At 50.4% G+C, this 15,002-nt stretch overlaps 1 protein-coding gene across 1 annotated transcript; it reads right to left on the bottom strand.

Annotated features, from left to right (window-relative positions):
• Window positions 1-7,616: 7,616 nt before the first annotated feature.
• On the bottom strand, window positions 7,617-14,550 carry PIM1 (Pim-1 proto-oncogene, serine/threonine kinase). Its single transcript, XM_081296117.1, has 6 exons — window positions 12,570-14,550; window positions 12,352-12,458; window positions 12,196-12,246; window positions 11,736-12,102; window positions 10,068-10,244; window positions 7,617-9,122 (listed from the first exon to the last, which is right to left on the bottom strand). The coding sequence occupies exons 1-6, from the start codon at window positions 12,649-12,651 to the stop codon at window positions 8,965-8,967; spliced, it is 942 nt and encodes a 313-aa protein (XP_081152243.1). The 5' UTR covers window positions 12,652-14,550; the 3' UTR covers window positions 7,617-8,964.
• Window positions 14,551-15,002: the final 452 nt, after the last annotated feature.

Below are 15,002 nucleotides of genomic sequence, written 5' to 3'. Positions count from 1 at the left end.
CACTGAGTTACATCCCCAACCCTTTATACTTTCTATTTTGGGACAGGATATCTTGCTAAATTGCTGAGGCTGGCCTCAAACATGAGATCCTCCTGCCTCAGCCTCCCCAGTCACTGTGCCCTGGGAAAGGCCAATAATTTCATGAAAATTGTGAGAAAGTAAAAAAAAAAAAAAAAAAAAAAAGATGAGAAGGCTGGGAGTGTACTTTAGAGGTAGAGCACTTGCCTAGCATGCATAAGGCCCTGGATTCATCCCCAGCAAAGAAAATAAATAAAAGAATGAGATCTCAAGTGTGTATGGGAAGGTCCGTCTGCAGCATGAATGGAGGAATGAGAAATGGAGAGAAATGAATGGTGGTTATGGCAAAGGGGTCTGATTCACAGGTTGGGAAGAGTAGAGAAGGGAGTGCAGCTGAGGAGAGAATTGGGACAGAGGCAGGAGGAAAGGCAGCCGGGCTAAGCAGTGAAGAAACATGGATCTTTAGTCCAGGTGACATGGGCAGGTGGCAACTCCAGGAATGCGTGTATGCGTGCAGATATACAGCACCCACACTCACTCTGCACACGCACCAACACATACACACCACGAGCTTCACCCCAACCACCACGCACACACCAAAGAGAGCTAAGTTTGTACACGTGCACACACCATATCACATACCCGACAGTCACTGTGCCAGAGCCACAGTTCTCAGGAGCCCTTGGAACATCTGATTTTTGCTTTGCTGTGATAAACTTGTCAATTTGTTGGCACTGAGGGAAAACCCTGGTTGTTACTCTCCCCGTGATAAAGGATAGCTCACTGGGCAGAGTAGGTACTCCATGGGTGGCTATGCTTCCTGGCTCCCACCAAGGTGTTGGCAAAGGCTACACCTGTGTGTGCTGATCTCCTAAGCAATAACCCAAGGAGCACCTAAAGATGGGCCTCACCAGAGCAGGGCACACACCTGTAATCCTACCTACTCTGGAGGCTGAGGAAAGAGAATCACAAGTTCAAGGCCAGTCTAGGCAATTTAGCAAGACCCTGCCTCAAAAAAATTAAAAGGGGGGCTGGGGATGTGGCTCAAGCAGTAGCGCGCTCGCCTGGCATGCGTGCGGCCCGGGTTCGATCCTCAGCACCACATACCAACAAAGATGTTGTGTCCGCCGAGAACTAAAAATAAATATTAAAAATTCTCTCTCTCTCTCTCCTCTATCACTCTCTCTTTAAAAAAAAAAAAAAGTGGCTTCTATACTTTAAAAAAAAAAAATTAAAAGGGTTGGGGATGTAGTTAATGACAGAGCACCTTGGGTTCAATCCCCAGTCCCATGAAAAGAAAGAAAGAAGGGGAGAGAGAGGGAAAGACAAGAAGGAAGGAAGGAAGGAAGGAAGGAAGGAAGGAAGGAAGACGGGGAGCCGAGTGCAGGAGTGCACTCTTGTAACCCTAGTGGCCCAGTGGCTCAGGAGGCTAAGGCAGGAGGATCACAAGTTCAAAGCCAGCATGAGCAATTTGGCAAGGCCCTAAGCAACTCAGTGAAACCCGGTCTTTAAGTAAAATATAAAAAAGGGCTCGGTAGGGCTGGGGATGTGGCTCAAGCGGTAGCGCGCTCGCCTGGCATGCGTGCGGCCCAGGTTCGATCCTCAGCACCACATACAAAGATGTTGTGTCCGCCGAGAACTAAAAAATAAATATTAAAAAATTTGGGGCTGGGGATGTGGCTCAAGCGGTAGCGCGCTCGCCTCGCATGCGTGCGGCCCGGGTTCGATCCTCAGCACCACATACCAACAAAGATGTTGTGTCTGCCGAGAACTAAAAAAAATAAATAAAATAAATATTTAAAAAAAAATTCTCTCTCTCTCTCCTCTCTCACTCTCTCTTTAAAAAAAAAAAAAATTCTCTTAAAAAAAAAAAGGGCTGGGTATGTTGCTCAGTGGTTTAGTGCCCCTGGGTAGGGCTCCACCAGTCACAACCAAAATGCCTGTTCACTCAATGGACTATTCTAGAATGAAAATGAACTACAGCTACGTGCTACACAATACACACATCCTTCCTTGTAACATGTTGAGTAGGAAGAGCAAGATCCAGATCACTACATACATGCACAGTACTGTTTTTATAAAGCTCAAGAACTTTAACAACACTCAACCTGGGGCTGGGGTGTAGTTTAGTAGTAGAGTTCATACTTGGCATGCACAAAGCCCTGCCAGCCACTCCCTTGCCACCCCCCAAAAGTAAATACTACATAGTTTAAAGAAAGAGGCCTATAAAATAAAAACTCTTTCAAAAGAAAATGCTGCCAGTGCATACCTATAATCCCAGCAACTTGGGAGGCTGAGGCAGGAGGATCCCAAGTTTGAGGCTAGTTTTGGCTATTTAGGGAAGCCCTAAACAACTTAGTGAGACCCTATCTTAAAATACAAAATCAAAAGGGTCAGAGATATAGCTCAGTAGTAAAGCACCTCTGGGTTCAATTCCCGGTATTAAAAAAAAAGGCTGAAGATGTAGCTCAGTCGCCTGATTACACAAGACCCTGGTTCAATCCCTAGCATTGGGGGGGGCGGGGAGAGTAAGAATGCTAAACACAAAATTAGGGAGGGTGGCTATTTCCACAAAACAGAACTGCTTGCTTGCTCCATTTCTGGATCCTGGACTTTGAAGGGACCTTGATATGACTAATCCAAGCAGATTTTTTTTTTTTTTTAATCTGGGTGAGGTGAGGGACTGGCTTCTGAGGATCTTTTAGGTGGCTAGATGTCATTGCCAGTGACCTGTTTCCTGGGCTGCGTTCACTACCCACCCTAATAAGTCGCAGTAGCAGCGAGCCATGCTTGGACCAGCTATGAGACTGTATTATGGAACAGGGGTCCTGCTGAACCCCATTCCGCATGTCCTGTTGCTACAAATAAAAATAAATAAAGTCCTCTCAGCTTGACCCTAGTTCTGCTTATTTTTGTACTTCCTCCCACAGTGAAGCCGAGGGGTCACTGCAACCTTGCTCTTGGCAATCGGGGTTAGTAGTGTGAGGCTGGGCCGGAAACGAAGGGGGGATGAGGCCATATCTGCTTTAACACTGTTTTAGATAGGCCCTTTGTGGTGAGGGTTTCCAAGAACCAGCGCAGCAGTTAAAGGAGCTGAGCAACATTTACAAGAAATGCGCCCCTGCCCCACCCCAACCCCCACCTCTTGTCCCTCTTCTCCTCTTTTTTACCGCCTCCGACTAGTCCTCCCTCCCAGGCCAGAGTAAAATAGCGCTCAGACAGCTCCACTGTGTATTTCCACAAAACAGAACTGCTTGCTCCATTCTCTGGACTCTGGAATCCAGACCTGACCTCTGGATCCTGGACATGGAAGGGATCTTGAGATGACTAATCCACACAGGCTTTTTTTTTTTTAATACTAGAGATTGAACCCAGAGACGCTCTACCACTGAGCTGCATCCCCAGCCCTTTTTATTTTTTGAGACAAGGTCTCACTAATTGCCCAGGCTGGCCTTGAACTGGTGATCCTCCTGCCCAAGTCAAAGAATTACAGGTGTGCACTATTACACCTGGCTACACAAACATCTAACTAGCAAGGCCCTGGGTTCCATCTTTGACACTGCATAGAAAGAGAGAGAGAGAGAGAGAGAGAGAGAGAGAGAGAGAGAGAGAAGTGGTAATGAGCACAGATGGCTAGGGTCTCAAATTCTAACCTGTTATTTCTTTTTGGGGAGGTACCGGGGGATTGAACTTGGGGCCACTCAACCACTGAGCCACATTCCCATTTCTATTTAGAGACAGGGTCTCACTGAGTTGCTTAAGTGCCTTGCTTTTATTGGGGCTGGCTTTGAACCCGTGATCCTCCTGCCTCAACCTCCCTAGAGGCTGGGATTACAGGCCTGCACCACCACACTAGGCTCTGACCTGTCATTTCTTCATGTGACCTTTAACGTGATACTTAGGCGGTCCACTCAGTTTCCTCCATCTGTAAAATGGGGATAAATAATGTCATCCACCTCATGGAGAGTCTTTGTGAGGATAAATAAGTTAATTCATGCAAAGCACAGTACGGGCTGGGCATGCAGAGGCACAGAGCATTGGCTAATATCACTAAGGAACTGCAGGGTAACAGTCCCTTCTGGGTGTTGCCCTTAACAAGGTTACTGTCACTTTCCTTCTAATCCTTTGCATCCCCTCCCTTCACCCAGCATTCTGCACTCCAAGGCCAAGCCCCACCTAAATAACCTAAATTCCAAGAAACCCCACCTAAAACCTTTCCTTAGATTCACAGAACTCAGAGTGGGCTTGTAACACTCTCCCACAATAACTAGCCTCAGGAGAAGAACCCCCCCCCCCACAGCTGCGAAAGGACCCTTCACAGCCCCAAGCCCAGGGGGGTGGGACTTGGAGGAGCAGCCACTCTATTTCTCTGGGCTGGCACTGAGAAAACCTGATTCCTTCTTCCCCCCACTCAGCTCCTGAATATTGGCACTGGCAGGGTGGTGGGTAGCCTGCAACCTGACTCCCAGTCACGCGATGTGTCTGTCACTAGGCTAAGGGCTGTGAAAGATGCAGATGGATGAATCAATGGGATCCTGATCTATGCAGAGATGGAACCTAGGGCCTTGTGCATGTAAGGCAAGCACTCTACCAACTGAGGTATCTCCCCAGCCCTGTGGAAACCTTTTCTAGAAAGCATTTTTGACCATCCAGTCTGACTCAGCAACCCTGCCATCCTAGCAACAGAGCAGCCGTACGTGATGTGTACATGCATGAAATTTATGTACGAATACTCAATTGTGCTTCATATCATCTTCACATACAAGGACATTATTTTTCACCCAATTTACACTTGCAAATGTAAAACCCAGGCTGGGCAAGGTGACGCTCAGGAGGCTAAAGCAGGAGGATCGCCAGCCTCAGCAATGTAGGGAGGTCCTAAGCAACTTAGTGAGACACTATCTCAAAATAAAATGTAAAGAGCTGGGGATGAGGCTCAGTGGTTAAGTATCCCTGTTACAAAAAAAAAAAAAGTAAAACCCAATATGAGCCTGGGGGCTGTACAAAAACTGGTGCTGTACCAGATTCAGTCAGACTGATGCCTAGTCTAGTTGTAAGGGGAGTATCAGCCTCACTGGATTTCTCTGCTCCGCCTGTGTTCATTGTCCGGTTTTACAGGTAGGCAAACTAAGGTCTATCCTTCAAAAGCCAATTGAAATGTCACCTCCTCTTTGAAGCCTTCACAGGTTGCCTCTGCCAAGGGGATTCGTAAATCACTCCATCTGCTGCCCCCTACATAAGTCCAAATACATCCTTTACTTTTAAAATTTAAAAATAATTGTTCAAGACAAATCAGAAGTTATAGAGTAATATAAACACCTTATGAGACGTTGCTGAAAATCGAAGGTCCCTGTACAGAGAGGTACCTCCAGATCACAACCTCTCTGCCGCCTCCAGAGAGGTAAGAGCCATCATCCTGACTCCAGGAACTTCTTGTCACCCTGTACTTTTTGGTACTTTTATTGCCTCCATGAAGTAGCAGAGAATTTGCATTTACATATACTCACTACTTACTCTATCTTCCTAATAACCCTATCAAGGAGCATCTCTGTTTAGAGATTAGTCTCAGAGCTGGTAATGATTTGCCTGGGGTATTTACATAAGTGATAGTGCTAGGATCTAGGCCTAAGGCTGATTCCCAAATTAACTCCTAAAATGACCCAGAGACTAACTATGACCTCCAGCACTTCCCACACAACTCCTGATAACTTGCACCCAGTAGGAACACACAAACTCACTTCACAGAAGGGTGGGGTTTTGCCAGATTTTATTTTTTTGGATACAGGGTCTAGCTAAACTACCTAGACTGGCCTTGAACTTGCAATCCTCCTGCCTCAGCCTCCTGAGTGGCTGGGATTACAAGTTAATTTCAGGCCCGGAGCAAATTTTAATTGTTCAAGTACAAATTTCCAAGAGATAACACTCAAGAGATTGGCAATGTTTGTGTGTGTGTGTGTGTGTCTGTGGACTCCTATGCACACAATTTGAATGAGAGGGAATAGTGAGAAAGATGGGGAACCTCAGAAAATCAGCCCCCCATAATCAAGAAATCCTTCCTTCCTCTCTGCAGCCACATGGGGACTGAGCTGGGGTTTGGGACCTCATCCAAGCTTAAGGTAGACAATGAAGGATGAAGGGTATTGTGGTTTGGATCCTGACCCTGACAAGAGTATATAGGGCCAGATTCCAAAGATTCTGTGGATGCAGGAGAAGGGTGAGAAAGATGACCCACAAGGGAGGAAGAATAATAGGGTGGCTCTTGATATTTATAAAGAAACAAGAAAGCAACATACTAATACTTAATATATGAGTTAATAGTGACACAGCTACAGTGGTTTCAGAATATCAGGCTGTGTTCAGACTACCACTTAGTGGATTCAGGGGTTCTACCATCCAGTTTAAGTTAAAGTAACTCACAGAATAGACAAGGGGCCTATTAAACAGATTCCTGAATAGAAGCCACAGACTAAAGGTACTAATAGAACAAGCAGTAAGACAATGGCAGAGCTAACATTTCACCTATTCCCAGTATAAACCCTTTTTTGAGCACATTGGAGGGAAATGTAAAATAAACACAAGCATTTTCACCCACCATTGTTAATGACTGAACCTCACATTAAAGGTGAAGGGAACCTGAAAAAAACAACACAGGTATAGAGCTTTCCATTAGACTCTTCATTTATCAAGGATATGCTCAAAACAGTTTGTATTCCTAGATGAGTCTCACTACAAAGCCAAGGTTGTTCAAATCCTGGGCTCAAGCAATCCTCCTGCTTCAATCTCCCTAGTAACTAGAACACTAGGCACCTCACCATACCTGACTGCAAAATTTATCAGTGGTAGGGCTGGGGATATGGATTGGTGGTGGTAGAGTGCTTGCCTAGCATGTGTGAGGCACTGGGTTCAATTCTCAGCACCACATAAAAACGGGTAAATAAAATAAAGGTATTGTGTCCAACTACAACTTAAAAAAAATTGCTTTTTGAATGTGGACTGGGTGCCGTGTCACAAATCTTTTAATTCCAGCAACTGGGGAGGCTGAGGCGGGATTGCAAGTTTGAAGTCAGCTGAAGCAATTTTAGCAAGGCCTTAAGCAACCTTGCCAGATCCTGTATCAAAATAAAAAGGGCTAGGGATGTGGTTCAGAGGTTTTAAAAAAGTTTACTGATGCAAGAGATACATGTTCCCACGTCAGCATTGTTGGAGAGGACGTCCTACAATGATAAAAATGTCCTGTACAGCCAACAAGGTAGCCAGTAGCATCAAGTGGCTATTAAATACTTGGAGGGCTAAGGATGTAGCTCAGTTGGTAGAGCGCTTTCCTTGTGTGCACAAGGCCCTGGGTTCAATCCCCAGCACCACCAAAAAAGAGAAAACAAAAAACAAAAACTACTTTTACAAAAATCAGAGGATGTCCTATTTCATTAGGGCCCCCTCATGACAAATCATGTCCACATTTGCTTAGTAAAAATGACTACCCCAGGACTCCAGCTGAAGTAAACCAGTACAAGAGGCCTTTAGTCCCTCACTAAAGGGTTCAATAAATGCACACCAAGTTAGCCTGCCTCTGCACAGACAAGGATCAGAAACCACAAAGTAAGACAAAAGGTTTTTATTCAAAAAACGCCAAGTATAAAAAAAAAAAAAAATAAGATCTCTTTTATTCCCCTGTACAGTATTTCACTCAGATAAAACCAGCAGGCTACATGCTGCTCAGAACAGCCCCAGAGAGGATCCGGAAGGCACACCACCCAGAACTGCGTCTCATATATCTATCCTATATACACTAATCAGCAATGCCCCTCTCCCCCACCACCCAGGGAGCCCAAACCCACTGACATGAGTAGGCTCAGGGCCCCCACGGAAGTCAGGGAGCTGTAGCAGCTGTCCCGCCTGAGTCCCGTCACCCCACAAACAGAGCAAGCGTCGCAGCCCTCCCCAAAAGGTCCCAAAGTCAGAGGAAAGGAGGAAAGAAAGAAAAAAAAAAAAAAACAACCAACAACAACCTAGGGCAGCAGCTGTGGAAGCTTAAGAGCAGGAAGGGAACCAAATAAATAAATAAATAAATACATAACATTGACCTCCAGGTTAGAATGCGCATCTTTCAAAAAAAAGTAAAATAACTTAAAGGCAAGAATTTTTTAAAAATTAGAGCAACTACAATCCTTTTGTATACTACCATGCCAACTGTACACACATTTACAGCTTTTCTGTTGGTTTGCATTGTTTGTGCATTTTGTGTGTGTGAGGTCTTGGCTTTGAAACAGTTAAGTAAGAACCAAAAAGGAAGACCAGTTCACTGGGAGTTTTACTAAAGGAGGCAGAAAAAGGGCAGGTGGCTCGGCAATTGGCCCTGTAGCCTCTTCCATGGCACCTTTCATATGGAGAAGGGGGAGGGAGGGGGGAGGAAAACAGGGAACCAAACCCAGGCAGATTTTTGGAGAAGCAGCAGGTAAGAGGCAAGTTCAAGTATTTCTCCCAGCACAGCCGGAGTCCCCACAGAAGGCACTCAGAAGAGTCGGAAGAGGTGACAGGGACTTAAAATGGTGCTAGTCCTATCCCATCCCAACCTGTTTTCCCCCTACCCGACCCATCGCGGCATTCAGCAGAACTCAGTGATGAAGGGAACAGTTTCATGGCAGGGTTCTCCCACCCCCACCCCCCACCCCGGGATTTTGCGGAGTCCAGCAATGCTGGACACCCATGAGAAGGAGAGAGTGTCTATGGGAGGAGTTGAGGCCTAGGACACCTGGAGTGGAGTCTCTTCCACCCTATTGGGAAGGCAGCCTCCAGGGTCCTGGGGTCTGGAATGAGTTGTAAATGTTGTTCCTGTATCAAGCACTGTCCTGCTTGGTGACAAGTGTCACCGGTAATCAGGAAGCTGAAGACAAAAGCTTCCCCTCCTTGAGCATCTGATAGGGAGGGGAGGACCTGCCAGAAAGGCTGCTATTTGCTAGGCCCTGGTGACAGGCTGTGGAGATGGATCTCAGCAGTCTCTTGGGGCAGGAGGACATCTTGCATCCAAGGATGATTCTGGATGTCTTCGAAGGATGGCCGATCTGATGGTCTCAGAGCCAAGCACCATCTAATTAGATGCTGACACTCTGCAGAAAGCAGAACAGTCCAAAGTTATGAATGACTCAACTTGTTTTTGCAATGCAAAGGTCTTCCCAATTTGTCTCCCAGGGGCCCACAGGTCTGAGACCCTGAGCAGGCCATGCACTGTACACAACACTGTGCCCAGGTACTCTTTAGTAGGAAACAATGAACTTATCTAGGACGCCCCAGGCCGCTTTCAGCTAAAAAGTGGCTCCCCTATTAAACCTGTGGTTTTCAAACTTCAATAGCTAGGGCCTTTCCCACGACACCCACTCACCAGAAATAGGAAGGATGATGACAAGAGATTTTCTATGAGACATCACTGAGCACGGTGAGGTGATTCAATTCACCTACCAACTTAACAATCATGAAACCACCCAGAATGAGGTCACTGGGACCATAACATTTGGCCTTCAGGGAGATGGCTCAAAGAGCCCTTTACTTTTTTATTCCCTGGCAAAGTAACAAGGAGTTAAGGGATGTCTCCACTGGTAATTAAATATTTTCAGGAGTTGTGAACAGAGCTTGATAGAAGAGTCCTTGCCTACCATGCAGGAACACCTGCAATCCAATCCCCAGCATGGGGGGCGGGCACTTTTCAGGAAAACCAGATGGTCTTTTCTTAGTATGCTTACACATTTCCTCTGACCTCCCAAGAGAAGTTCAAGTGCATATGATCCCTGAGACCAGCTCATGTATAAACCACGGGCCTACAATTTTGCTAAGCCAAAGAAAAGACCATGGCATTTCCTGGAGAATGAAGCTCTCCAGAATTCAAGACTGCCCCAGAGGTGCTAATAGCATCATGGTTCCTATTTTTCCTTAACTCGCAGCTCCCTGGGGGTCAGAGATGTGGCTCAGTGGTACTTCGCTTGCCTACCATGAGCAAGCTCTGGGTTCAATCCCTAACATTGCCAAAAATTAAAAAAGGGGGACTTCCATGAAGTTACCTGAAGAGACTCTCTGTCTGAAAAAAACTTGGCCCCTGATGATCTCTTCATCGTGTTCAAAAGGAATATCTCCACACACCATATCATACAGCAGGATCCCCAGGGACCAGACAGCTGCGGACCTGCCATGGTAGCGATGGTAGCGGATCCACTCTGGAGGACTATACACCCGGGTCCCTGCAAGCCAGGGGAATAGGAGAGAAAACACTCTTTTAACAAAAAACAAACATAGCTACTTGTGTTCTCTTTAAAAAGTACCACCTCCCCCTTTTCACAGGAGCTGGGTGAACTCCATTTTTGCCCTGTGGGCTCAAAGGAAAACGAAGGAGAGATTTATGGCATCTCTCCAACCCAAAGCATTACCCACCTCTCTACCAGCCCAAAGCATAAACTGAAATCCTTTACAATTCCTCCAAGAAACAAACAGGACTGGCTGTAGACCCAAAGTCTGAGGTGAGAATGTGGCAGGACCACCCACAAAGGGATGAATATCTACAAGTTAAGGACTGTATCACACAGAATATCCTTAAACTTTGCTCTACAATGCCCAGGCCCCAGGTGAGATTCTCATCACAGATACAATCCAGGCAAAGATCCTTACACAACACCCTAAGTCAAGGTGCCTTCATCCCCACCGTCTGAGAACCAGGGGGCAGGCACCCACATCCTTTCCTCCCCAGCTGAAAAGGTAGACAGAGCTGCAGGGCTGGTTTCAGACCACGTGATTCCTGTTTACAAACTTTGGATAGTAAAAAAAAAAGGGGGGGTGGGGGTTGGGGAGAGGTCATCCCAACGGTGCTCACCAGGGGGCAGCAAAGACTTGAAGGAAAAAAACATGGGAGGACCCAGCCAGCCATTAACTGTTAAATACAAAAAACGCAGCCCAACCCAGCGTCCTCCAAGGGCAAATAAACACAAACCACAAGCCAGAGTCACAAGTTTTGAAAGGCTGTCGTTTGTTAGGGTAAGCCACTCAGATGATGACCCACCCTCCTTCGCTTTGATCTCAGGCTCTCCATTCCTTCTTTTCTCAAAGAACCCGCTCCAAGCCCCTCCCTAAAGTAAGATTGGTTTTCATCCTCCCTGCGGACACCCAACTAATGTTCAAACCAGCAACAGATCTTATTTCACAACATTCATTCCTTACCCCCTCACCCCACAACACCCCCTAATTTGTTTATACATTTAGTGAAACTACTATTCCTATTCCTTAACCCTCCCTACATCAAAGGGGAAAGGGAGGGGGGACTGCGGCTCTAAGAACTACCTTAACAGAAAACTAACTCCCTTATGAAACAAAAACAAAAACTACAAAACCGGCATCAATTTTCATCTCTTCCCCCTCCCACCACCCCCCTTTTACTGGCGGGGAAACTGGGTCAGACTTTGGAAATCTGGGCTACAGCCGGTTGCCCATAATCTCGGGAAAAGTCTGGAACCCACTGAATTCCACTGAAAAAAAAAAATAAAATCAAGCCAGAAACATTACAGGTTCAGCTGGCTTGAAATCCCCGGCTTTACTACTCTGGGAAGCTCTCCTTCGCCCCACCCCTGCTAGCATCGAGCCAGGCGGCCCAATGACCTTTACAAAAGGCCGGAGCAGGAGACTGGCCGAGGCCTCCAGGCCCGGCCGCGACACCTGGGCAGCTCCCTCCCGGGCTGGCTCACCATCGAAATCTGTATATACGGTGTCCTTGAGCAGCGCCCCCGACCCGAAGTCGATGAGCTTGAGCTCGCCGCGATTGAGGTCGATGAGGATGTTCTCGTCCTTGATGTCGCGGTGAAGCACCCCGCAGTTGTGGCAGTGCCGCACGGCCTCCAGCACCTGCCAGAAGAAGCTGCGGGCCAGCTCCTCTTGTAGGGCCCCCCTTTCCGTGATAAAGTCGAAGAGGTCTTGCACCGGCTCGGGCCTCTCCAGGATCAGGACGAAACTGTCGGGCCTCTCGAACCAGTCCAGGAGCCTAATGACGCCGGAGAAGCCCGAGCTCACCTTCTTCAGCAGGACCACTTCCATGGGCACGCGGGTGCCATTGGGCTGCAGGGACGAAGGGCTGGTTAGGGCGGGAGCCGGGGCGCGCCCTACACCCCACCCACCGTTCCTGGGGGTCGCTCCCTTCAGAGCACTCACCAGCTCTCCCCAGTCGGAAATCCGGTCCTTCTCCACGTGTTTGATGGCCACCTAGAAGCCCCAAGGAGTAGATCGTTAGATCCCCTTGCCGGGGCCAAAGCACAGCCGCGTGCCCCGCGCCCGGCGCTCCCTCCCCACAGCGGGGCGCCCACTCACCGGCAAGTTGTCGGCGACACGGATGCCTGAGTAGACGGAGCCGAAGCCGCCGCTGCCCAGTAGCGGGCCCACCTGGTACTGCGACTCCAGGGGCTCCTTCTCTTTGCCTAAGAAGGGGAAGACACAGGGTACTCAGCATCGGCCCGCGAGCCCCCAGCCTCCTTCCCACGCTGAGGGCGCCGCCGGCGCCCCCATCCTCGGACCCGGAGAACCCTTACCCGGCGCCAGCTTGGTGGTGTGCAGGTCGTTGCAGGGCGCGGCGCGCAGGTGGGCGAGCGAGTTGATTTTGGACAAGAGCATCCCAACCTCCAGGGTGTCGGCGCAGGGAACGTGCCCAGAGAACCTGCGGCAGGCGCTGGGGCTGGGGCTGTGCGGGTGGCTGGAGCTGTTGCTGCGGCTGGCGTTGCGGCTGTGGCTGCGGCTGGCGCGGAAGGCCGAGGGCGAGTCGGAGGACAACTGGGGGCGCTGCCGGGGCTGGCAGAGGGAGGGCGAGTCGGCAGGGTCAGGCAGCGTTGAGGACGACGGGGTGAGAGGCTCCTAGGGTTTCTGCGGGACAGAAAGCTCGTGGTAGCTGCTGCTGCTGCTGCTGATCCCGCCGCCACTGCCGCCGACTCCTCTCCGGCCTCCTCCGCCGCCGCGGCCGCTGCAGCAGACGCCCGGCTCGCCCCGCCGCCAGGAGTAAAGGGGCGGAGCGCGCCGGCGGGGAGGGCGCGCGGGCGGGCGGGGACGGGGCGGGGCCTCACTGGGAGGCCAAGGCGGGGAGCTGGGCTGCCGGGCTGGCGGAGGGAGGAGAGGGGGTGGGGAAGCGGCGGGACCAGGCAACTCCTCTGGGCCCCCGCCCCGCGGGCTTCGTGGCCGCGCCCCGGCCCCGCCCCCCATCGACCCGTATTCAACCAACCAGAGGCCGACTGATCTGCATAACGCGGTGCGCCCCGCCCCCGCCCCGCCCCGCTCTCGCGGTCAGAATGGTCTCTACGCCGCCACGACGTGGCGGGAAGGAAAAGGCGCCAAAATGGAGGGGGAGGGGCGCGGGGCGTGAGGGGAGGCGGGAGCTGGGTGTCGGGCCGCGAGGGAGGAAGGATGGGGAGGGGCGTATCGATTCAAACCCAAACAATAACAAAGCCATCAAAGGCCGCCCGAGGCCGGCTCTGCGGCTCTCGGTTTCTCGGAGGTTTTTGGGTCAAGGGCTCGAGCTGGAGCATAACAAGTTGCGCGGAGACCACGGGCGTTGGTGTGTCAGGCGGGGAGGCCGGCGCGCCGGGGTGTGAGGGACTGTGTGTGTGGGGACGCCGACGAGGGTGGTCTTTCTGTGTGACTCAGACTCGAGACCTCCAAGTCTGCCTGGGCGGGTTGACGACGCGCTGCGGGCCGGGGCTGGATCCCGGGGGTTTGCGTGTTGGGGGGCGCGTGGGGGGCGACAGCTCTGTAAGCCGTGAGTCACGGCGGTTTCACGGAGGGAGTGGAGGAGTCACCGCCTGGAACAAAACTGGGGGAGAACTCGGCTGCGTCGGGGTGGGGACAGCCGACCTGGGTTGTTAGAGCGGGCTCCAAGGTCAGCCCCCGGATTCCCGTTTTAGAAAACGCAGAAAGGTGCCAGCGGGCCCCCGTTCCTGAGAAATGACGCGTGTGTCACAGTGCCCGGGGAGGAGGAAATCACGACACAAATATTAGTATTGTGGTGCCAGCTGCTGCCTCAGCCCCTCCGCGCGGGCGGGAGAGGGAGGAAAATTCCCGGTCTGGAGCGAGGGTGGGAGGGGCGCGGGGTCTCAGGGGGTCCGCACGTTGTAGTCACCTGGCCGTCGCCTGTTGTTAACCGGCAGGCGGTCCCGGCCATCGCGGGCCCACCCCAGGCCCGCCTCGAGGGACTCGCCCCGCCGTCCCCGCGCCCCATGGAAATAACCCGGGGAGTTGCCCAGCCCACTCTCGTCCTTTGTCCTCGGAAACTTCACAGAGTTGATGAGGACGTGGGGAAAGAGCCCAGTCACGTTCCGTGGAAGCCAGCCGCCGAGTTGGCGGGGCCGGAGCCGCTGCGAGCTAACTGCACCCCGTTTTCATTTTTTTTTCAAGTTCCTGCCTTTTAAAGGGAAAATGAGGAGCGGTTACCGCTCCCCTCATGAATGGATCTGAACGTGTCCTTTACAAGTTTCCCGGGCTTGCTCCCTAAAACGCCCCGCACCCCACCACTTAGGCGTTTATCTTCTAAAACTACAGATTCACCCCGTGTTTGTGTTCTGTGGCCTAGCTCATTCATTTTTGATGACTAGGAGAAAACCCAGGGGAACAAGAATTATTCCCTTTTTGCAGATAGGAAAACGAAACAGAAGGAGGGTGACACAGGGTCGTACAACAGCCAACACAACCGCTCAGGAACAGAAGAAATGACCCAAATTCAACTCCAGAGTACTTAAAGCTTTCCAAAGCTCTGAAACCCTTTGGTAGGCTGGGGATGTGGCTCCAGAGCGCTGGCCGAGCATGTGCAAGGCCAGGGTTCAATCCCCAGCACAACAAAAAATAAAAATAATAAAACTCCTTGGAACTGAACAAAACCTAAGTAAATGTACATACACGTGTGGCCCCAGTCCCTCTAGCCTCCCTTTCCTCTCAAGCCCTCAGGCCTAGCCACAGAGGACTATCCCCGCTTGCTCCCATCA

This window comes from Spermophilus citellus, assembly GCF_964194105.1.
Source record: "Spermophilus citellus genome assembly, chromosome: 5".
Classification (NCBI taxonomy): domain Eukaryota; kingdom Metazoa; phylum Chordata; class Mammalia; order Rodentia; family Sciuridae; genus Spermophilus; species Spermophilus citellus.
Note: the sequence above shows the minus strand (reverse complement) of the source record. Positions and strands in the feature narration are given on the sequence as shown.